The sequence below is a fragment of the Nanorana parkeri genome, unplaced genomic scaffold (assembly GCF_000935625.1).
Source record: "Nanorana parkeri isolate BGI_ZX_2015 unplaced genomic scaffold, ASM93562v1 scaffold69, whole genome shotgun sequence".
In the NCBI taxonomy this organism is placed as follows: domain Eukaryota; kingdom Metazoa; phylum Chordata; class Amphibia; order Anura; family Dicroglossidae; genus Nanorana; species Nanorana parkeri.
The window spans coordinates 877,039-901,787 of NW_017306337.1; the positions used below are offsets into that span (position 1 = coordinate 877,039).

The 24,749-nt window shown below is 39.8% G+C and overlaps 1 protein-coding gene across 1 annotated transcript in view; it reads right to left on the minus strand.

Annotated features, from left to right (window-relative positions):
• Positions 1-11,581: 11,581 nt before the first annotated feature.
• Positions 11,582-24,749, minus strand: part of LOC108804678 (cytoplasmic phosphatidylinositol transfer protein 1-like) — a 102,962-nt gene continuing 89,794 nt past the window's right edge. Inside the window, exons 6-10 of the mRNA XM_018576520.1 lie at positions 20,660-20,752; positions 19,014-19,169; positions 17,686-17,749; positions 15,417-15,503; positions 11,582-12,239 (exon numbers count right to left, since the gene is read on the minus strand). Of these exons, the coding sequence (XP_018432022.1) occupies positions 12,082-12,239; positions 15,417-15,503; positions 17,686-17,749; positions 19,014-19,169; positions 20,660-20,752 (558 nt within the window). The 3' untranslated portion in view covers positions 11,582-12,081. The remainder of the gene's footprint in view (positions 12,240-15,416; positions 15,504-17,685; positions 17,750-19,013; positions 19,170-20,659; positions 20,753-24,749) is intronic.

Consider the following 24,749-nt stretch of genomic DNA (forward strand, 5'->3'; position numbering starts at 1 on the left):
ATTCACTGTTGGGGGGGCTTCGGGGAAATATTAGGGGTCTAAGCTATCAAGCAGATTCTCAATGGGGAATGGGCCTCTGTACTGAGTGCTTCTCTCCATTGAGAAATTCATGAATTAACAGGAGGTGATGTAAATCACCTCCTGTTCATTCATAACTGGGGACACATGGTACTATGTGTCCCCATTTATTTTCAAATACTGGAGTGATCAGATGATTACTCCAGTGTTTGTGCGGTACACGGAGGATCGGTAAATATCAATGATACTTACCGATCCTCCGCTCGGCCACGCTCACAGCCTCTGTCATCCTGAAACTGACAGGAGGACAGCCGCTCCGCTCTCCTCCCCACCTGATCGCTGGACTGACCGGATGTGATGTCACGTCACCAACGTGACGTCACTTCCGCCCTCAGACGAGCAGCGTCGCTGATGGGGCCCCAACTTGTCTTGAAGCCGGTGGAGCAGCAATGCTGGGGCCCTGCGCTGCTAGGGCCAGGCCACCACCGCTGCTGCTGCGGGGGCCCGCCGCCTCCTCGCCCTTCACCGTCGGTGACAGTATCCTTACAGTAGATGCACTGGTTGAGAACCAGAGTATACTGCTTTAGTCTTCTTTAGCCTAACATGGAAGCTAACAGAAGAATAGCCCACCAAAGCACCATAAGCATTAAAAATATTAATAAAATATGCTGTATTATCAAAAGTAATCTCCCTGCTCCAATTCCTTAACTGCCGTCAGGACTCCTCGGGTGCTGGTCTAATAGGTGTGCCTCTACTACTACATATGATGTATTATGTTTTAATAAAGACTACATTATGAACATTAGCTAATCCATTTGAGCACAGAAAGCAGTAAATATCAGTGATAATGAAATGGGGTAGCACTAACAAGCAGCTAGTAAAAGTGTTTGAAATGTTCCATACTTGTCACCTGCTCACAAATACTTTAAATAGCTAATAAACCCCATAATTTGATCTAATGGAGGCATTCAGTAGAGATTTGTAATCCTTTCACAGAACTTTTAGAGGCACTTTTCTTCCAGTTCTACCTGTGAGTGATTAAAAAAGGAAAAAAAAAATTGCCCTCATGCTGATTGCCTGGAAAACACTGAAGTCTATTGACAAGCGTTAGAAGAAAATGTATACATGGAATGTACTGTAGATACGGAAAAGTTTGCCTAATTTTTTCTTCTTTTTAAATCACATTGATTTTCTGCTGTGCAGTGTCAACAAGCTGCATAGTATGTGTTCCCAATGCTTCCTGCTATTTAATAATATTCAGACAGGACAAAAGTATCATCATTCAAACAATAAATAACCTAAAGTATTACTATAGCATGTGTGGAGGCACATGATATTACATACACGTATGTAAATCTGTGTTTTCGCCCTTCAAAACATTCTCTCATATATGTATGGTATATTGCACTATATTTTAACAGCTAATTTAAACAGAGATGACTACGGCTCTGTTCACAAATAGCAGTTTGAATTCAGCGCGGTTTTCTGCACATTCATCCACTTGGCACAAAAATGTGCACACTTGAACATACGTGTGGTTTCCACATGTTTGCGGCCACTACTATAGCCAGAACACGTGGAAATTGCCCACAATATCGCACTTGTACATTTTTGCACGATGCACATTATCCTGCCCCGGAGGTATTAGAAAGTATTGGTTTTTATGTTTTGCGCATTTCCGCACATACAAATAGGTGCGGACAAAATGCTAATATGTGCACGGAGCCTTAAACATAATGTTCTTACTATAGGGCCCAATCACAGAGACCCACAATATACAGACAAGTGTTATTCTTACAGCTCATAGGTACAAAGTATTTGAGGATAAATAAAGACACAAGTTCATCAAGTTCAATTAAACATTTTGTACATCAAAATCATGTCCCCTCTTACAGTGGTGTATTCTGGTTTGGGGCTGCCCTTGGCAAGACGAAACACGGGCGCCCCCCTCACACTAAAGGGCTCTGCCATAGACCCCGCAGAGCCCACCACAGTTCCTGCAAAGCCCACCTGAGACCGTGTAGAGCCCACCACAGATCCTGCACAGCCCCCGTGAGACCCTGCAATGTAGATGGGCTTGCATTACATGGTCCCCGACACTCCCCTTTTGCTGATGTCACCGCTGAGAATCCTCAACTCGATCCTCAGAGGACTTTGCTTCTGGACAGCCAACAAAAAGTGTCCTCAAAGTGCCCCATGAAAAAAGAAAACGAATGCAAACACAACATCTAAGGACTGGTATGTAATATATTAAATGTTTTGTTTTTGCATTTATATTCTCTTTATAACATTCCTGCTCAGTAATGTGAAACACTTCTGGATATTTATTTGCGTCTCAGAGAGATGACAGTAATCCAATTGACAATGCCTTCAGCTGCTTTCCCCTATAGCACCATCTTTGTTCAGGCATTATTCTGCTTTATTACTTCCTGGATTAATATGTTTCTTTTAGAAATGATACACTCATTTAAATCCAGACTGTGTTCACAAATGTCTGACATCACATCAGCTACTGCTACTGGCTCTCACTTTGTGACTACAAAGTTACAGTTTTGCCATCTGATCACTGGGGAAGAGGAGACCGAGGAAATTATTTCACTTGTCCATAGCAGACTGATGGCATCATTACATCATAGGCAAAGTAACTTGACTGTAGCACAAAGACAGCTTTTGAATCCTTTAGGGCTACTTCACACCAAGCGTGTTCCAGGAGCAGTCCAGAGCAGTTACAGACCAGATCAAAGCTGCATCCAATGTATTCCAATTGTATTTTGGGCTCTAGTTCACACCACAGTGTTCAGTTCCAGAGCATGTAAAAAAAAATGCAGCAAGCCCTTTTTTTCCTGCTCTGGAACGCTCGCAAATGCATCAAAAACACATGTAATCGCACTGGAAAAAACCCCACAAAAACGGCCCTGAACGTGGCAAAAACACGGCAAAACACACTGCACTGCATGTGCAGAAACTCGTGCAGATCTGGTCTGCATTTTGTGTGAACAAGCCCTAAGTGACCAGAGTTTTTTGAAGCTCAGATACCAAGGCTAAGGTTAGCAGCGCTGGTATGCATCTGTTAACTTAACAATAACTTTATGACTCATTTTTCTGAGTGACAGCAACTCTGAGAACTAGGAAATCGCACAGTCTGAGTTTTATGCTGCAAAGTTACTTAACATTCTTATGGTAAGGGGGCATTTTACATTTGGACTTATAATGTTGTATTGTGGTCACGAATTCCAATTAAAAACTTAGGTCCTATTCATATCTACACATTTTAGGTGCATTACAGGTGTGGTGTGTCAAAAAAGTGCTGCTTGATACAGTTTGCTGCTATACAATGGTGGTGCATGTAAAATGCACTTAACATTAGGGATGCACCAATACCATTTTTTCCAGACCGAGTACAAGTACAGATACTTTTCCTCAAGAATCTCTTCAAGTTAGTTCTGCCACTGACATTAAGTTGAAGAGAGACTACAAATCTACAACAATGCAGAATACCTCCAGCTATAGAAGCTGTGCAGAGTCTCATGAGGGCTTTGCAGGGTCTGAGGAGGCTGTGCAGGGTCTCAGATGGGCTGTGCAGGGTCTCAGGAGGGCTTTGCAGGGTCTGCAGAGGCTGTACAGGGTATCAGGAGAATGTGCAGGGTCTCAGATGGGCTGTGTGGGGTCTCAGATGGACTGTGCAGGGTCTCAGCTGGGCTGTGTGGGATCTCACAGACTATTGGCACATAGGATCCGGGCATTTTCGTGAGTATAAGTACTCATGAAAATTCCCAGTATTGTCACAGATACTGATACCAGTATTGGTGCATCCCTATTTACAATGCAACTTGGTTATGTGAACATGGCCTTATACCATTGCTGTATGCGGTAAAGGGCCAATAAGGTATTGATGCATACTTGTAAAGTTACTGAAAGGGCTACTTTAACCCCTCACTGAGCCCTGATCACCTAACTCCCCTTTGTTACACATACACCTGCCCTTCAAGTGATTTTTTAGCACATAGAGACCCTAACTCTTAAACTGAGTTACCTAAACCCTAATTGAGTCCTTACCAACTAGACCCCCCCCCCAGCAGCTAACTCCTAAGTGATATACCTGACCCCCCTCACACACACACAAATACACATTTAACCCCTTAAGTGAGCTACCTGCACCCTCAACATCTAATTCATTGACTGAGAGCTCTCCGTAGCGCACTTGCACCACCTTCTTGCTCCCCAATTCTCTCTCCTCAGTGCACATGCTCCACTGCTCCCTTTCCTCCCGTGTCTCCAGTTCCACCCAGAAGTTAAGGGAAGCAGCAAGGAGCAACCTGGAGTCTAAAGCACTGAAGCCATAAAATAGTAATTGTTGGGCCCACACTTTTATTAAACTATGGATTGCAGAATGCTACCCTGATTGATATTAGTGAACACATTGAAACAAATAGTGGGTTTAGTAGACATGTGCGATTCATTTAGTTCCAAATCGAAATTCGGACGAATTTTCGGAAATTCGGATGTATCCGAATTACAGATATAACGAATGCAAACGAATCCGAATTTCCGTTTCCGAAATTCGGTAGCGGTAGTTCGTTCGAACGTTCGTTTTGTTTTAGTTTCTTATTCGTTTCGTTCGTTGAAGAAAAACATTTTTCCCCCTCGAATGTCACTGTGCTACGAACGAATGAACGAAACGAATAAGAAACGAACGTGCAAACGAACTACCGCTAACGAATTTCGTCCGAATCCGAATTGACTTTCACACCCGAATCCCGAAAAACGAAATAACACAAATCCGAATTTGAAACTAAACAATTTTTTTGGCAGTGCACATGTCTAGGGTTTAGTACTACTTTAATTCCTGTGTGTATGTATAAAATACCAAAATGTGCATCTTAAACGTTGTGTTCCAATTATAGGTCTCAATCTGTGGACATTTTCATGTACATCTTTTCCTGGAGCACCTCATTTCAGCCTACTGTGGGTCAGTTACAGCCTTGACCCTCTCAGGGACATCACCTTGGCAAGCCGCTATAAATTCATAGATGCCCAGTGTACAGATGTTCTTTTTCTTTTTTGTTCCATGGTTTCCATTCCTGAAATCTGGTGAAACAGGCTAAGGGTGTGAGGAGGAGGCATCCCCTCTGAAAGTTTTAGGGAAATATCCTGACCTGAGGAAGAACGTCTGTCCTTTCATGTTCAAGATTCATGAAATAAGAGAAAATGAATGAACCATGCTGGATAAAAAGCAGAACTTGTTAAAAAGGGTCTCAAAACTATGTCCATAAAACGTGCGTATTCATGGTAGACAGCTACTAAGTTAGACAACTAGTGAGACATATAGTTTGATCTCTAGACCATTTGGTGGTCTTTAACCTCCCTGGCGGTATGATTGTTTTTTTTTTCCATGTAATTTTTCTGTCTATTTTTCTTTCAAATTGTTTTCGTCTTTGTCGTTTTTTTTTGTTTTTTAATATCCCGCCCCCCTGCGACGCGTACACTCGCAAGCGACGGAACACGGAAGGCGGCATCGGCCGCAGAACACAGCTCCGCTCGAGGGACAAGGTAAATAAATGCTACGCGGCTTTCCCGAGTGTAGCTCGGGGTTACCGCTTATGGTATGGAAAAGTAACCCCGAACTACACTTGGGAATACCACCAGGGAGGTTAAGGTGCTATGAAAAGGATTTAAAACATATTTTATTAGTACCAGGTTTGGCTTGTATGCTACCATCTGCTATGCCTTCGGGGTGTCAGAAGCTTTTACTATTTGGATGACATTTTAGTACTGACAGATATGCCTCATACCCTGAAAATCCATATGGAGAGGGCACTGGAGATATTAGCACACTTTGGCCGGGTAATATATGCTGACAAGAGTCAACTATCTCTAGAATACCTTGAAATGTCATGCAAAACCTCTCAAGACAGAGTGTTCCTTCCTTCAAGGAAGATCTCAGAGATTCAGGAGATGGTCTGTTTGGTGAGGAGAAGATGTTTGATGACAGTGAGGATTTGTATCCGAGTACTGGGCTTTGTTGTGGAAATTTTATTATATGGAATTATTATTCTAGGATGTGTTTTAGGGATTGTCATCTGTCTCCCTGTGTGGGATTTAACTGAGGAACGCTCTATCAGAGGGTACTTGGGTTGAATCGGGACCAGCGATAAAACCGTCAGTATGAAAACCTTCTCATGGGCTTGGAGACATGTTCACAGTGTGTGGAGGCGTTTGCCGGTTTGTGAGCCCTAAGTGCAATGCGCTGGGCTCGTTGCCTTCAAACGTATGTACACATTAGCGAAGCGAAGTCCGTATAACGAGATACGTATTATACCTCTATTGCGGACTGCGCTATCCATTTTAGATACATATCTGCTTTTATAAGAAGACATTGATATATGCCTTGTCCGTATACTGGTACCGTATATAGATAACAGCATTAGCAATGTCTCCTCAGATAGTCTCAAACCTGTAAGAACAATGATCTTACTAGATATTGGTCACTCTGAGCAGTATTGAATGGGGTCCATGCTGACGATGATGGGGGATGGGCAACCACATGGCTGTTCGGGACAATGAACATGACTCATCCTTCCTTGTTTTACAGGGATGAGGTGCATGCATTTCACTGTTCAGCCATGTTGGTGTAGTCTCCTTTCCTTTTGATATGTACCGGTATCTTCTGGGCTGACTGGCTGATGTTGTAAAGCCGTCTCCCACTAGGCGTCATCCTTTGACCTTAAAAAATGAAGGAGTTGGGGGTCTGTTCTGCCCTTTTCTACACTGACTCCAGCTTGAACCAGCATTGTGTCTGACTCTCTCTGGCGCAAAAGAAGTACTTCACCCCTTATACAGTAAGAACTGAATGCAGCGTGCTTTTAACAGCAACGGGATTGTTTGTGCTGGGCGCATTTCAATACCGAACATGTACCTTTTAGTGCACCGGAGATTCCTGCGCAAAGTCCAACCAAAATATCCATGACAGCTTGCTTATGGTCCAATTCCGTTGGTTACATGAGCAAAGTGGCATCGCAAAGTGTTTTGATGCAATTTTCTGAGGAAGTGCAACTGAAGTTCTCTGTCCCAGACAATATCCCTGCCAGTCATTAGCCTGGTGGACAGAGTCTCCTAATTTTTATGGCCCAGGGCGGAGTCTCGCAGACGTGGATTGGAGATTGCATGGTCAGCAGCACAGCTCCTGTTTGATCCGTCTTTGCACCCAGAGAATAAGGTGACACAGAGAAAGAGTTATCGGGCATACATTTTACTTGAAGTTTTATGTCAACTTTCCTTAGTTTTTTAAATATAGGAGTTTTTTTTTATTTTACGGTTTTACACTATGGGCTGTTTTTATATTTTATAGGGTATGGTTGTGATGACATGCTGACGTCATTTTCTGTGCAGTCTGTGGAGAGACGGCCTTTGAATAAGATCGATTGGAGATCCTATAAAGCGATTTTAGACCTGCTTGGGTCTACTTATAAGGTGAGCGGCCCACTGAGAGTGGTGAGCACCTCGGTCATAATTGGAGTTGGTGTATGGACTTTGTATAAAGAACTTTCACTGTGGAAGGATAAAGAGTGTGGTGCACTTGAGCACTTTATACGTGTGATTCCACATTTGTACACATTTGAACACTGAATATATGACTGAACATTCCAGAGGGATATTATTTAGGATTGATATTTACAAGAGGAGCAATTGTGAACACTTTGATTGCATGTATTGTTTAGTACATATTTATTATAGAGATTTGATTATTTATTGTTCTAGTTGAAGCGCAGCACATTAATTATTATAATTTGATACCTTTAGAGGGTAACACTTCTTATAGTGCTTGCAGCTACTGAGGGTTTGGCGCAAGGTGCAATTTGTCACCAATATTATCATCATCCAATAACAACCAACATTTATTTAGATCCAATAAAAAATAGTTGACACAGAGCTCCAGTAAAGCCTATCTGAAGCTTAAAACTTAAATTGTATATATTGCAGGTTACTACCAATTAGATGAGGTGACTGCATTCGTTTTACCGTTATTTGCAACTGGTAATCCTTCAACTAACACTTCCTGTTCCCGGATGGCGACGCTCAATCCTCCACTATTTCTATGAAGGCAGTCATGATAGCCAACCAGATTTAATTTCAAACATCTTTACCTTAGTTTAACTTCATTACATAGGGGTTTATGGAATTAGTAATTTACAGAAGACAGAGGATTGTTTTTTTTAAAATCTGGTTAGCTTATATGAATTGTAGGGCTGCACCGATACTGGTTTTTGGGTTTATACTGATACTTCCGCTAGCATGGAGTCGGCTTCCTGATTTCCCAGGAAGCCGGCTTCACAGTCAATCTGCATCAAGCTGTCTGTTTGGCCGGCTGCATGTTGATTGGCCAGGAAGCCGCCCCCAAGTTCCAGTATCGGGGAAGGTATTGCCCAAATACTCGGTATCTGTGCATCACTAATGAATTGACAAAGTTACTGCATTTCTGACAAGCTCAAAAGGTATTTTCTTTAATTCCTGATGATCTTCTTAGGCTGAAAAAAAGAAAACTTTATTAAACTAAGTTTTATCTTTACATAAAACTTCCAGCAAACAATAGTTGAAATTGTAAATCATGTTAGAAATGGGAATGGTGTTCCTCTTTACTTTGGATACTAAAACATATGGGTTAATAACGATTTTGGATGAAAATGAGATCCTCGTTGCAGCCTCATGAGCTCAGATATTACGGTATTATATTTCATATTATGAAACATCCACTGATCATTCTCATTTGTTCTAAAGAAAACAGGTCACATCCACTGGGCAAAATTTTAATAATTTGTAATGTTTTCAGTGATGGAATGTATAACAGTCAATAAAACACAAGTATAAGAACTGTACAATAAAAGCTTTCCACTTTGTTTAATCTCTTAACTATATTCTGACTTAAAATACAATATAAAATAAAGAAAAAAATATATACATTTCTATGAAACGTTGACATAGAGACATACAGTCATGCAGGAAAAGACCTTCAGTGACTGAAAGCAAAATAGACATGAACTGTTTTATAAAAGATGCATAGCAAAATAGCCAAATACGGGTCCACACAAATAAAATGACGCGTAAAAAGGGTCACAATTCATAAACACTCACTTTTGAGTGTTATGTATTACTCTTTTCCATAGAGTAGTTAAGATACTTTAGAGCTGATTCATAAAAACTGGAAAAAAAAACCCCCAAAAAGGAAACAGTGGATTTCCTGTCCATACCAACCATTTGAAATGTTTGCTTAATTTCTACAAAATATAAAGATAAAACCTTATAGCATTAGCAACATTTCTTTTTATGAATCACTCCCTTTGATCTTTTATTAGGTAGGCAACATTAATGGATTGTCAATAAATAACTTAGATGCATAGTTGCTCTATGTCTGTATCTGGCCAAAAAGACCTCTTCAGATGGCTGTGTCACATCTAACTTACATCTGGGGCCTGTAGCCACAAACAAAAAATGTTTAAAGTGTCACTTGACACTTCAATTAGAATTATTATTACATAGGTTATCATGAAGCACTGCACAAGGCAACAGAAGAAAAACAGAGAAAATACCTGATTTAGATTGACAACCTGGGGTAGATATACTAAATGTATTAAAAAAAGCTGGCCTCTCCTTTTGAAAATACTAGTTGATCGGCTGACATGCCAGCATAATTCTACATACTCTGCATACATTACTGACCCAGTATGCAAAGCATTAAGGTCATCATCATATGCATAATTGTTTTGGGCTAGTGACTCAAAGTACTGAAGGAAAGGGGTAGAATGACAGCCATGCAACCAGTATTCTCAGAAGGAGAAGTCAACAATTGCTCCTTCTATTTTTCTCTTGACAGGTTACTTTTAAATTAAGATGCAAATGACTTGCTTTTGAGCTGCAAAGCAGCACCCCTGAGTTTGCATATAACTCAAAACGTCGGTGGCGAGTTGAGGATCATATGTAAATCCCACTTACATGCTCCCACCCTGACAGTCCTGCCCCAAGCACATCTGGGCCTCTGCTACTCTGAATAATCTCTGCAGCTGCAGATGAAAGGACTAAGAAGTGCTCATATGGACTCTAAACCAACAGAATGGCAGCGAGAGCTCGCCTTTAAGACCTGCATGAGTTTAATCTGCATACCTGAAAACTGACTTATTCCCAAATAACCACACTAGATAAACATTTTTCTAAAAAAAGGTTACAAAAAAATGCCCCTTCCCACTATAAAAGCCACATATGACATCCAGCTGCTTCCAGAGCCTGCTGCATTGACAGTCTACATCAAAATCAGACCCACGTTACCTGCAAAATCCTTGCAATTTTACCATTTTCCTGGTGCCAGACCTGAGGCAGGTCTCTAAGCCATACCTGGCCTCACTCACTACACAAAAAGACAATTACAAGTGTTCTCTTTTGCCACAGCAACACAGGGTTCCTAAAGAAGAACTGTAAGCGTGACAAATTGGTGGCTTTTATCCAATTTAAAGTACGGTGCCCATGCCCCCGACATTGCCTACAGACCGCACAAACATTGGTGTTGATGCATTTTATGTCGGAAAAGGCTTGGGTTAATTTTTGCAGGTTGAATATTCATTATGACTTCCGCTTCCAAATGCAAACTCCAATTTTGGCTTAACAACCATTCTCGTGTAATCAGAAATGTGGTATACATAACAATGGAAAAAGACAGAAATCTGTGTCTTTTTGTACTTCAAAAAAATTAATTTTTCATTATGAATATTCAATTTTATCACAATAACAATATCATAGTAATTACCAAAACTTATACAAAAGCATTAACATAACAGCTAAACGAAACCAAATATTGTATACATATATGTTTATAAAACATTCATTGTGTTCATTATCGCTTTCTTTTTCTGTTCATATTTTACTACATCGTCAACATTTTGGGTGGATTCATCAGAATTATCCATGGCTTCTATATCGGCTGAAACTTAAGTATAAAGCTTCAAAGCTTGGACATGATTTCGGGAGATAAATATACATTATGCATTTCATGTGCCAGAGTGCATCACAGTAACTGACCAGGGAAAGAACGAGATACTAAACTACTCACTGCCAGAAATTGTAATTAGTGACCAAAAAGGATGGCAAGCATACTGCAAACATTCTTGTGGTCCTGTAGTATTAACAAGTATACAAATGCTGCTACCTGCATATGCCATATAAAACATACACAAAATATGTGCAAGCATTAATCTGTGGCAGGCAGCACCATAGGAGGAGGAGCACAAAGAAAGGGCACCAAAAGGGATTTTAAACACCAGCCTGCCCTATACCCATGGCCCCATAGGGGCCGTTTGTGCTGATATAGCAATATTTTCAACACTAATGTGCAGAAAACTATGTGCTGGGCAAGTATTACATTTTACAAATCATTCTTGTCAACTTATAGGTCAGACGTAATGTGCCATCAAGTATACAGAGCTGTCCAAGAATCCCTTTTCTCCATGAACCAATGTCTATGTACATTACATTTTTCAATTTTGGAGTTAACGAGTTACCAATGCTTTCTGCATCTGGTAGAAAATAAAAGTTTCAAATGAATAAGTGACATACCTCCCATAGTACAACATACAGTAATATGCCCCCTGAACTTATTTACACCTCATGTCCCACCAGATCTATGCATCTATACTGGCTGGTGGCACATTGGCATTGTTTACATTGTGAATCCTTCTGCTTTTCAATAAGGTTACAAAATGTACTTCTCCTAAAACCCCAATGCATTAACATTGTATATTTCTAACCATTATCCCAACAGATATAATTCTCAATTAAAAAAATTGCACCAGCTCATGTTGTGCACCACTAATGTTCATGGATAAGTACAAGTCCTAAGCCTTTCCATTTCTTCTGCAGCTTGTAGACCTAAAAGGTAAACAATGAAAATCTATTTGACCTTGTCATCCCATCAAGTATATCTCATGTGGACTATTCAGAAAACCATAGTAATAGGAATTTTCTGGACTTGTTTCCAAATATCCGGTCCCGGATTTGTTGAGAAATGTAACCTTATATGTATTATTCTGGAGCTGAGGGAAGTCTTGGTCGTGGTTTTGAGTCTGCATTCCCTTTGGTAGTTCCATATGGAGATGTCTCTGTTCCATTATTCCAAGAGGTTGACCTGTTGATTGAATGCCTTCCAACACCAGTGTTTAGCAAGTGTTCACTGTTTGGATCTATAAAAAAAGTAAAAAAATACATGTTTAAAATATAAAGAAGAACAGAAGTAAAAAAAAGTAGGAATGTAACAAATTAAGGTATTCTGACTCCGATCGTTGTGATAGCGAAATATATCCCTTGCTGAGACCTCTATGCCTGGCCTGTATAAGCAGATATACTCACTGCGGACAATCCTCGTCAGATAGCTGAACTCGTCAATACCGATTCATTCAAAAGAGGTGTTTATTCTTTAACATCAGGTTACAGCAGATGATAGGAACAGCAGTTGAATGGTGATAGTATTGTGCGGTCAAAAGATGATGCCTTTCCTACGTACTGTGCAGATTACATATGTGTCCTTGTTACATGTGGCTGTTCACTGTGGCCATGACACAGGAAGTACTGCACACAGGAAGAAGGAAGGGGCGTACACTAGGGGAAAATACGTCGTCACATGAGGAATAATTACAGAAAGACATGTATATTACAACAAAAGGCCACTAGATGGCAGCATAGGATAACACATGGATTTAGCTATGAGAAAATAGTTAGGCAAATCACACTATATAAATTCTAACCTATATAACAATGCTAATATTAACTGAGGCTATGCATCTCATATTCTATGCCCCTGTTGGGGCGGCACATAAGGAATAGTTATTAGTCTTGAGTGATAGCACAGTGCCACCTACAGATAATGTAATAATTCTGTGTAGATTGACACACAGGTTGGTCCCCACTGGGCCTTTACCGTTGTCTGGAACCCTGGCAGTGAGGACCCCTATCAGGCTGAGCTCAGCTTTTACGCCAAGCTATTGACACTGGCGTGAAGGAAAGTATAGTGTATTTTAAAGGAATGATTGCAGTGGTTAATATGGTCACTGTGGTCAAGCTTTGGACCTACAAGTATTTTTATATGCTTAACAAAGCAGTAAATAACCACTTGCTGACCGGGGTGTTAAACCCCCTTCCTGTCCAGGCCATTTTCAGTATTCAGCGCTGCAGTACTTTGACATTTATTCAGTCATGCAACACTGTACTGAAATTAATTTGATACCATTTTTTGGGGACAGATAGAGCTTTCTTTTGGTGATATTTAATCACCACTGGAATCTTTATTTTTTACTATATAATGAAAAAAGTACCGAAAATGTTGGGGAAAAAAAAAACAGTTTTCCGTGCATTATGTTATAAAACATTATTACAAAATGTTTTTGGTAAAATCTAAAATACAAGGTCACGTAGGATAAAGAGACACCAAACATGTCAAGCTTTAAAATTGCGTGCACCCACAAAAAAATTACAATGCCTAAAATTGGCCATAGGCGACGCTTTAAAAGCTTTTACTGCTCATCAGTTTAGTGTTATCAGTGATCCCCCAATGTGATAGCTAGAAAAAAAAATTACAGGTCCTCTATATGGGGTCCCCAATGTCACCTTAGGACCCCCAAAGAAGCTAATGAAGCAGAAATCTGCTTCATCAGCTTCTTCTCTGGCTCTCAGCCAGAGAAATGACAGCTAAAAGGCGGAAGTGAAGTGATGATTACGCCTTTAGAGAGAAGGGGGAATGCCGATCTCTCCTCCGTTCTTTGTACAGGCAGCTGCTGTGCTTTAGAGAGAGAAGGAGGAGAGATCAGCGGTGGGGGAAATGCTGATCTTTCCCTCCTTCTCTCTAGTAGCAGCAGCTGTGTCTGTGTTCTCGGTACCGAGCAACGCGCGCAGTGGGGGGCGCGCAGCTGTGCCCGGGATAACCAGCAGCGGCAACGGAGCGGGGGGACGCGGCAGCAGGAACGGGGGCAGCGCACAGTGCAGGGATATACAAAATGATCAGGGAGCGCTATAGCCAACCCCATCTGCAGTGTGATCGCCCGCACTGGGTTCCAGGGCAGTGCGATTTCACAAAATGTGCATGCAGTTTCTCTTGCTATCTCATTTAACAGTACCTGTGCATAGAGGTGGTTGTATTCTTTTTATTGCTCTTTGACATTCTATAAATTCTTAGACAGCAGCTGTGAAAACTCAGAGTATAGATCCATTTTACCTTCAGAAGTCTACCCAGATGCAAAGACATACTTTCTCTCCTGATTGGCTGAATTTTTTTTTTTTTCTAATAACTTATGAATGTAAAGTCGATTTTTATGTAGAGGTTTTACAGCTGTTATCCTGGGTTGGCTGTAAAGCCCTGAGATGAGAGAGACCACCATAAAAATCTTACAACAAATTCCATTTACAGGTACTGTTAGATAGGGTAGCGTAAGAAATAGCAAATGTTGCTTTAATAAATACCAGAATTCAGCTTTGACATACTGAGAACAGAACAGTTTTAAAATGTTTTGAGAATTATGGAGTGGGGAAAGATATCTGTGCTGTTTTCTGAAAGAAAACTAAGAAAAATAGGCAGTCTACCGCCACTTACTGACTTTGGGCTAATCCAATAGTTGCAGTACTTTCTCAGGCAATGACCTGGACGAAGTATGCAACAAGAGAAGTCGTGAGCTGTGTATTTGTTTTGGATCAATGATTTATACTGTATAAAAGTCCATATGGCAGCCAGACCGCTAGAATTAGTTGTCAGCAATATCAACAATGGCAACCAGTGCATTTCTCTCGGTAAAGGCTTCCTGTAATACACTCAAATATGCAAATTTTTGGCTGAAATTTGTCACCTGCAAAGGACTATTGGTAAGCAAGCATAAATGCAAAGATTTATTATTACATAGTTAAAGAATAAACAAAATACAAATAATGAAAACATGAAAAAAAACCCACAAATGTTTTGCTTCACATGCCCCGATTTTAATTGTAGTAATACAATTTGTCCTAATTTGTGAAAATTCATTAAAATCAAGCTCCAGACATTTTTTTATTAGTTTTGTATAGATTGGGTTAAACATTTTGTTAGGTTTTCATGTCTAACTGTGACCCTATTAGGAAGATTTTCCCTCACTTCCTGTCTCTGTTATACCAGGACAAAAATTGAGGGGAGCAGTTGCCATCAGGGTAGAAAATCAGGACAGAAAAGCACAGACAGCAATATAAACAATGTCAAGGATTCTAACCCTTCCTCATTCTAAAATGTTCTGCTGGGAATCCAACAAGAGGCTGATGCTCTAAGAACAAAAACCACACTTAGGAGAAATATTTTTTTTTTTGCCATCAAGCTGTTCTCGTATAAGAAAAAATAATGTGCTCACCTGAAGACTTCTTCTGGCAATTTACTTTGCAATTAGTTTCTTCCTGAAGTCTTTTCTCAAACTTTCGCACATCTTCCAGAGACATGCCTATGATAAAAATACGATTTTAAATTTGTTAGGATCAAAACTGTGTATTATCACTTAATGAAAATGTCTTCATTCAAGCCAAAATTGTGAACTCCACCCCCCCCGTGGTCAGCCCATATCCCCACTTTAGACCCTCCCCCCGGAATATCCATTTTCGAAATTCCAGCAGAGCAGAACAGCTTTAAGGTCACCAGGGGTTGCAGCTTTTCTTTTCATCGGGCAACCAGAGAAAACAATTGATTTTCAAAGGATTTTTGCAACCACCAACAATTAAAACTGTTGGCTATACCAAACAAAGCAGATCAGCTCTCCTAAAGGTGGGAGCCTTGGAGTGGATTGGTATTACTATTGGTAATATTGGTAGAACAGCTGATCACTTGGGGTTTCAAACATGGATACCTCGGCCTATAAGCAGCAGTGGACAAGTAGGTCGCTTTTTCACATTCATTCTTCAAACCTCCTTAGACCACAGGTTTCCAAACTTCCCATCTTGTCATAGTCATAACAAGAGAAGGCGAAAACCACCATAATGTGCTTTATAACACTGCCGAGTAACTAATGGAGTTTAGTTAGTAATTTCAATAAGTATAATCAAATTTGGTAAACTTAACATTTCTGATTTAGGCCATTGCCGCAATTGTGATCTTGTTACTGGGAGACACCTTTGCCACTTACAGGATTGCTATGCAGGACATAGCGGGGCAGAGAAATACTCACGCATTTGCACAGGTTACTCTCTGTGGATGGATCATCAACAAAGCAACCTGTGGAAACGTGAGCATTTTCACAGCACTCATTAGCCATCCTGTGCTGGCGATTTGAAGTCAGTGATCAGGTCACAAGAACAATATCAACCTTAACATTGGATGATATGGGTAACAGCACACCACTAGGTTATTAAATGATCCCATTTGAATGAAAAAATAAATAAATCACTGAATACTGTCCATTAAGTGTAGTAGTTATGCAATGTAATCATTTTAATAACCCGGGCAACCTTGGTTTAATCCGTAGGCAATGTGTGCACTGCAGCAAATGTGCAGACAAATATACAATCTGTACTCTATGCATCTGTTGAGAGGCCATCACACGCTAAGTTAAAGGTGTCGGAAAACTGACACTACAATGCCTTAAAGTACAGCATATTGATATTCTCTTTCAAAACAGCTTATAATGATTACTGATGTTGACTTGTGAGTGAATATTTAAAATAAGAACATACTTTACCAGATCAAAAGCTGTAAAAATTGCTTGCCGAAAAGGAAGCTATTAACGATTCAAGTCATTTTATTTTTAAGTTTATTTTTTGAACTAATGTCTTATTCCTGTTTTTTTTCTAACTACCGTATATATATATATGTACAGTCTTTTCTTTAACATGTATCAAATGTTTATTTGTAAAGTGGCCCCTAAAGCACAAAGGGTTATGGGTTAAAGAGACAGCACAGCAAAAGTAGTTTTAATTTTATCTGGGCTGCATAGTAAGAAATTAGCACTGATATGACCCAATAAGCTGTGTGTGTAAATTTCAGCTTGAGCTACTGATTTTAGTAAACAGGCATTTTACAACACCATGGTAAAACAGAAACTAGAAAGAAAGTGGGGTAGCAGGTATGATTGGGCCTGGTGTGTTCATGGGTCAGGGACAACTGCACTCTACATACTGTGCAGCAGGTGCACTGAAGGTGTATACCTTCTATATAATCAATACAAAATTGTCATTTCTACAGAACCCTTTAGAACTTTTGGAACCTGCAGTTAAAACCAGGTTAATTGCCAAGCTGTTACTTAAACCCAGGGATATGACAAGCTATATAAATATATATTATATATATAAAAATACATCTTTTTTCACCTTATTTCTAAATAATCTGAAACAGAACTCTAGGTGATGATGTTGTAAACACAGACATTTGATGTTAATATGTGCATCCTGTGAAACAAACATAAAAATGCACCCACCATGAAATGGGCCGAAGACCAAGAACCTATCTAATCACAACACATTATGGGTTTTTTTACCAAATGAATTGTGTATATATGTTTAGTTGCAAATCTGTCACTAAATATAACTGGATACAGGGCATCTCTGCTTACTTACTCCAAAAGATTATGTTACAAAGATTTGAATAATCCCCCTTAAAGCAGCAACTTCTTCCATAAAGCAAAAACTTCCACTTACCATACCATTCATCCATCCAAGCAACAGCTTGTCTGTGTCCAGCAAGCAATATGTCTTTGATGTTCTAAAAGAAACATAACATTAAGCATTATATGGCATCTTATTTAAGAATGTTATACTATATATCAATGCCTACATAATTCAATGTAACAATTGTTAAATTGAGTATAATTAGCAGCAGGCAGTCAACGTATGTTTATGTTACACATATCCAACTTTAGCAAGCCATTGTAATGATTTCATAGTGCAGTCACCCAAGTTTAAATGTACCCATAGAGTCACAGAACAGACCAGTAATGTCAATCCTGACCAATCTGAACTTGTGCCATACTGCTGAACCGTGAGGACACTAGATTAATACAGCACTCATATAATGGCACATACATATTCTCTGCTGTGGACCGTATAAACCTGCACCTTCCACCCCAGCTGTTCGCTATCCAGGTAGATGTCTATTCAAGGTCAGAGATGCATATAAACAGAGCCCTGTTATCTGTAGATTACATCTATATTGGACTGAGTTTGGAGATCATTAGCCATAGACACAGGGATATCGTGAGGTATTGTTTTCATACACGCTCCAACCTCTTTAAAACCTTTACCGGATTATCATCGTGGAAACTAAAACCAGATTGTGTTTCTGTGGGCAGCAGGATGTCTACTTTATGTGTAGTGCCACCATTGGACTGTGCAATTCACTAATCAACAGTCCAGAGAAAAAAAAAGGAGATTACTGCATTACCCATAAGTGTTAAAGATCTACCACACAAAGCACTAATACAAAACTACCTTCTGCCTAGGTTTTTTCCCTCTTACTCAGCTGTTCAAAGGCATATAAATAGCTTATTGTTAGCACAACTTCCGGTCCAAACCTACTTGATAGCTGGCACAAGTATGGGGCACTCTAACATGGTTGTTCACAAAATGGTGAAGAGTTTGGAGAAGGCCGGAGAAGTGATGTAGGATAACATAGCGGATATGGAAAAATTCTCCAATTCCGCTCACTTTCCAGTTCAGCTAAGTTGTCCTAGATTGTTCACTTCTCCTGCCTTCTCCAAACTCTTCACCCTTTTGTGAATAACCCTGTAAATTACATAAGTTGCATTTCTTAAGTTTGTATTCATTATATTAATCAAACCAATTATTTATTTTAATGTCCTATTTTTTGTTTGTTTGTTTATGGGGTACTGCTTTCCAGGGTTCCTTCCATTTCTCCCTTTCATCTGAGTATTAGGAGCAATATTTAACTGCACTGATAATTTTAACAAAGCAAAATGTGGCTTTTGGCTGTTTTTCTCATAGCAGTCATGCCCTATAATAAAACTTACCTTATGAATGAAACTTTCGACTCTTGACTGAAACCCATAGACCTCAAATTTGGCTGCTACTAATTTGTATGAGCACATTATGGGCTGTGTGGTCTCTTGCCAGTCATGCAGTAATGGTCCTCGGCCAGTCTTCACTGAACAGAACGTCCTAAGATCCTGATGAGACAAGAAGTATTTTATTCAGATGTAAAAAATAGCCTGCTATGTTTTCATTTACAAAATTACTCACCCAATGACTCAAGCCCAACTGAACCCTCTAACTTTATTGGTGAAATGTAATCAGGCTGCATATACAAAAATACATTTGCGGTTTGTTAAACTTTTTTTGATCAGCAAAGTGCTGTAGCAAGACCACTTCTCTCACACACAAGCAGTGGCCCTGCTGTCCTGCAGTCTGTCACACCCCACTGAACGTTACTCTAATCAACATTGCTCTTCTTCCCTGAGAAATTGCTGTGATTAGAGCAGTGTTCCAGGGGGGGCTTCCGTTTGTGTGTGAGGTTTTGGGTGGATGTCGGCAGGTTAAATAACTCTAAACCATCTATGGCTCTCAAGTTGGAGTCAAGCAGCAAATGTTTCCAGCTCTACTCACCCTGTAGCAATTATTAAGGATTGTGTAAAGAGGCGTTCTTGTCAAAAGCTGCTGCACTGGTCAAATGTATGCATTCAAATACAAAATACAGTCAGTCCCCGAGTTACAAACATCCGACTTACATACGACCGCTACTTACGGAGGCTATTACTGTACAGAAGGGGGTCGCAGGCTGCAGCCAAAGTGTGCCACACAGCATTTTAGTAGTTTTAATGCTACCTGCTGGTGCCGACGAGGAGTGCCCGCCTTTTTGGGTCTGGTTCGTAGTACTGTATGTACATTACAGGAAGTTGGCTCTTGTTAGACATGCAGACGAGGGGTGGCCGCCTCTTCTTCCAGGTCACTGTGTGGTTTCTACTGCTGTCTGTATCCTCATTAGAAAGATTTAATCTCACTTCCTGTCCAGGAGACAACAGGAAGTGAGAGGAAATCTACCCATAGAAAGGGAAACTCACTCCTGTAAGAGTTACCATCAGAAAAAGGTGTCTCCACTGAAGCTTTATCACCAATACTTGTTTCCACGACAACTCAAAATGTTCAAAATCCAATTGTCACAGGGACAGAAAGTGAGGGGAAATCTTCTGACCAGGAGCACACACAGTAAAACAAACATTACAGGGGGTTAATCTTTCCCTATGCTATCCAAAACTAAAAAAACTATTTTGGGCTGGAGTTACACTTAAAAAATTTACCTGTTCTAACTTGCATACAAATTCAGCTTAAGAACAAACCTACAGTCCCTATCTTGTTCATAACCCGGGAACTGCCTGTACAGCAAAAGGCTGTGTTTGAACTACTTTGCGGTGTAAACACATCTGAACAGGACCTGCTGCATCCAAAGAAAAGAAAGTATGTAAATGCAGGTAAACGCAGGCACAGAATGGTTAACCACACTGAAAATGAGAATCTGCTGACCTGCGCATTTCAAACTCGCCACACCAACTGCAGAAAAACAATCCTCATCTACATGATTCCTTACTATGTTCAGCTTTAGACAGATAGGCCATCACTCTACCCTCATGGAGACATAGAACAGCTTTGTTTTAATGCTTACTTCTGATTTTTTGTAATAACTCTCTGACAAATCATCAGAAGCTATATCGATGTAGCACATATCATCCTCTGGTGTGGGTTTTTCCCCAAATACCTGCAAAGAAATAAGATGGTTTTTAGTACAATCACATATGCTGTCATATTAATAACTCCAGCATTGTCAGAATGATGTTCACATTAGTGTTCCAGCAAAAACTTACAATTCAGTGTGGTGTAAAAGGGACTAAAGGAATGAAAATATTCTGCTTAACATCTGTGTGCTGCCACATCCAGTGTCATTTTCATTATTTCTGCTGTTTCAGTTACACTGCATATCTATATCATTGCATTTTATTGTGTTATGCTGTATTTCTAGCTACAAGTGTAAGATCAGCAGATTTGTTGCAGCCTAATCTGTGCATACTTGGCATCTTCCACTTCACCCCTGCTCTTTTCTGTACATTGGTATAGTCGTCTGCTAAACCTTCTAAGCAATGCCTTTGCACTGTCTCTTTGTACATCACCTTCGCTGAGGTAAGAGGGTCTCGGTTATCCAGTTATTGGCAAAGATATGAATGTCTTTTCACTCTAAGAATCACATCCTATGTATTAAGAAGGCAAATAAACTACACTGGATTCTACTCTGAGTCTTCTTATCGCATTGGACACCATCGGTGAATAGCGCCAAGTCAGTACTGCTCGTACAGATAAAGTCTCAGGAAAGTATGTGCAAATACATAAAGTGGTAGTTGTAACAGAATAATCTGGATGTCCAAAACCTAAAAAAACAATATTACCCACAAAAAAAAAAAAAAAATCACTGCAAATCATGACCTTGCCACGTCACATAAAACAATCATCTGGTGGCACTGCAGGAAGAATCTGGACATATTACATGTCTGAATGTATGCAATGTCAAGAACCTCTCTGTATTACTATACGAAGTTTCAACCATTCGTGGCAATCAACTATTCTGACTGTATGTGTTGCATTAACACACAATCGGTAACGCAACATGTTATTGTGCATTAATAACACTGTGTAAAAGTTGTAATCTAATTCAAGCAGAACCTAAGCAATACAATGTCAATCTGATGTCTCCACTTTCTTAAATAGTAACAACTGTTTTCTTTTGGAGACTTTGCATCACTAACCTACAACAAGTATAAAAATAAGGAATTTGGCCTTTTATCTGCCTATTCTTTTGAAGCCATGCACCTAATATCTTTCATAAGGAGGCACGCAATGGTAGCCCACACTATAGTTCTTTCTTGATGGGGTGGGAATCACTTGAAAATGGTAAACCCGCCAAGAACTAATTGCTTAGTTCTAGGTAAATGCCAAAGGATGACTGAATGAGACTCTGGCTCTGCACCCCCTTCTCAAGTGAGGACATGACAAGTTAGCTCAGGTGTATGTCACTGCCTCTTGCAGAATTAGCCACAGGAATACGCAGAATGCATGTTGCATGACACCTATGCGAGACATAAAGCCAAGATCGATATTACTGCAAGGAAGTGGTGAAAGGTGTGATAAAGAAGGGATAACTCTTCAATAGTACCCCATGGTGTCCACTTACAATCCAACAAATCAGTTCATGGTGTGACATCATAACAAGGTATTAACTGGAGACTTTAGTACGGCACAAACTGCACCTATTCTCTGTATAATCTAAAATAGATTGTATACCATTCATCAACACTTCCTCTTATCCATTGCATTCATTTTATTCTTTGTTCATCCAATGCACGAACAAAGCATAAAAAGTTGTTTACTTACATAATTTGACCAATTTAGTGAAATTTTTTGCATCTGACCAAGGGTGGGATAGTTTATCGACAAGCTGACTATCTCTACATATTTGCTTTTGACCACACTCAAATGCTTTGCTAGCAAGCAAGCTCATGCAAATTATTTGTCTGTGTACAAGCAACGTGTGTGCCATGGATGCAAACAACTTTATTTGACTATTTGTTTTTTCTGATTTGGAATGCAAATATAAGCGGGTAAAGCACTACTAGTATTTGCAATTCTGATGTACAAGAACACCAAAAACCAGAGACATTCAAATTACTGAGATTTGTGTGGATCAGTGTGTGGAGACAAAGATTGTGTTTACTGATGGAGTTATGCTATGACATGACATATCAGATCCTTAAACTGTTGGCCCCACTTATGCAGGCCTTTTATTTTATTTGTAAATAGGGTACAGAGTACAAAAGCCAAAAACCTACAGAGCACTATGTGATATGTAATATATAAACACATCAGAATATATATAATTAAAACACTGTATATAAATACATTTAATACATTGAAACAAAGCCCAGTGCAGCACAATGTTTATCATAACAAAAGGCCATAAAACACCACATAACTTAGAGCTTTCAGTACATTTTTAACAAACACATAGCCCTCTAAACCCTTATAGGACACTTGCTTTGCCCATACAGTCTCTTTGCAAAAGGGTGCCCCTGACCCACTGTTACTTTGCCAGCACTTAACCAATGCTCCTTCCACTGCCAGTAAAAATACATATAAGAGGAAGCATGTGACCTTATCCCACCTGACAGTGTTAGATCTAGCAGCTAATTGTTAGCCCTAATCTCGGGCACACAATTGAGGTTGTGACATCACCATTTCCCTAACATCATACACCAGCTAACAGCAAAGATTTTAATACCAGAAGCAGCAAAGATTAGTTCTAGGTAAATGCCAAAGGATGACTGAATGAGACTCTGGCTCTGCACCCCCTTCTCAAGTGAGGACATGACAAGTTAGCTCAGGTGTATGTCACTGCCTCTTGCAGAATTAGCCACAGGAATACGCAGAATGCATGTTGCATGACACCTATGCGAGGAGGAGCAATGGGGAATGACTGGCACGGTATAGTTACATACAGGTGAAACTCGAATAATTAGAATATCGTGCAAAAGTAATTGCAGTAAGTGCTGCAAAAGGGGCCCAAACCAAGTACTGAGTACATATGCATGCTTGTACTTTTCAGAGGTCCGATATTGTTCTATGTACAATCCTTGTTTTATTGATTGCATGTAATAATCTACTTTTTTGAGGTTGTGGATTTGGAGTTCTTGGGGTTTTCATGAGCTGTAAGCCATAATCATCACAATTATGACAAATCACGGCTTGAACTATCTTGCTTTGCATGTAATATGGTTTGGATAAACTATATCAGCAAATCATAAAATGTTTCGCTGTTATAAAACAACAATGTATACATTCAAGATAGAGGATTTAGACTCCATATTAGACTAATATTCCTATTAGTCTGCAAGGCTGCCTATCAACGGAAGGAGGAATGTGGCTTGACTATAACAAGTAAAGATTTGCACATAAAGTTTGGATATGTAATGTTCACTTGAAATTGACCCATGTCTAGACTATGGACAATAAAGAATATACATATTCCTAAGAGTTAGTAAATTAGCTTTAACACAAGCTATCACTAACTCTCAACTGCTTGTACTGTGTTGTGATCTCAAAAGTTCTAAAGTCAATTTTAGTATGTTTCTACCAACTTACAAGCACCTGGTATTTGTTAAAGTCACAAAAGACTCAGGAGTTAAATCTTTAAAATGCATACAAGTACCTTAACTATTGACAAAAATGTATCTTATTTGTGTATCTCTCGGCTGTAGATACTCAAATCATCTCTGAATTGGTGCCGACACTGTCCTTCCTTCTGGAGGGTGGCTACATTTGTTCGCCATGGGCCCTGTGTGTGTTGTAAAGTAGACACCTCTCCAAGCTCACTCCTGTGATGGACTAGTTTACTAATTTGTATTGAGATTGTAGTCCATCACAGGAGTAAGCTTGGAGCAGTGGCTACTTTACAACACACACAGGGCTCATGGGGAACAAAGGTAGCCATCCTACAGTAGGAAGGACAGAGTCAGCACCAATTCAGAGATGATTTGATGATCTACAGCTGAGTGATACACAAATAAGATACATTTGTGTTAATAGTTAAAAGGTACCTGAATGCATTTTTAAAATGTGAAATGCAGTTTAGTGTCACTTTAACAGAAGTTTAGCAGGCTACTCTCTACAGAAAACAGCTGAGATTTCTGTCCCCCTGTTGTGAAATAGAA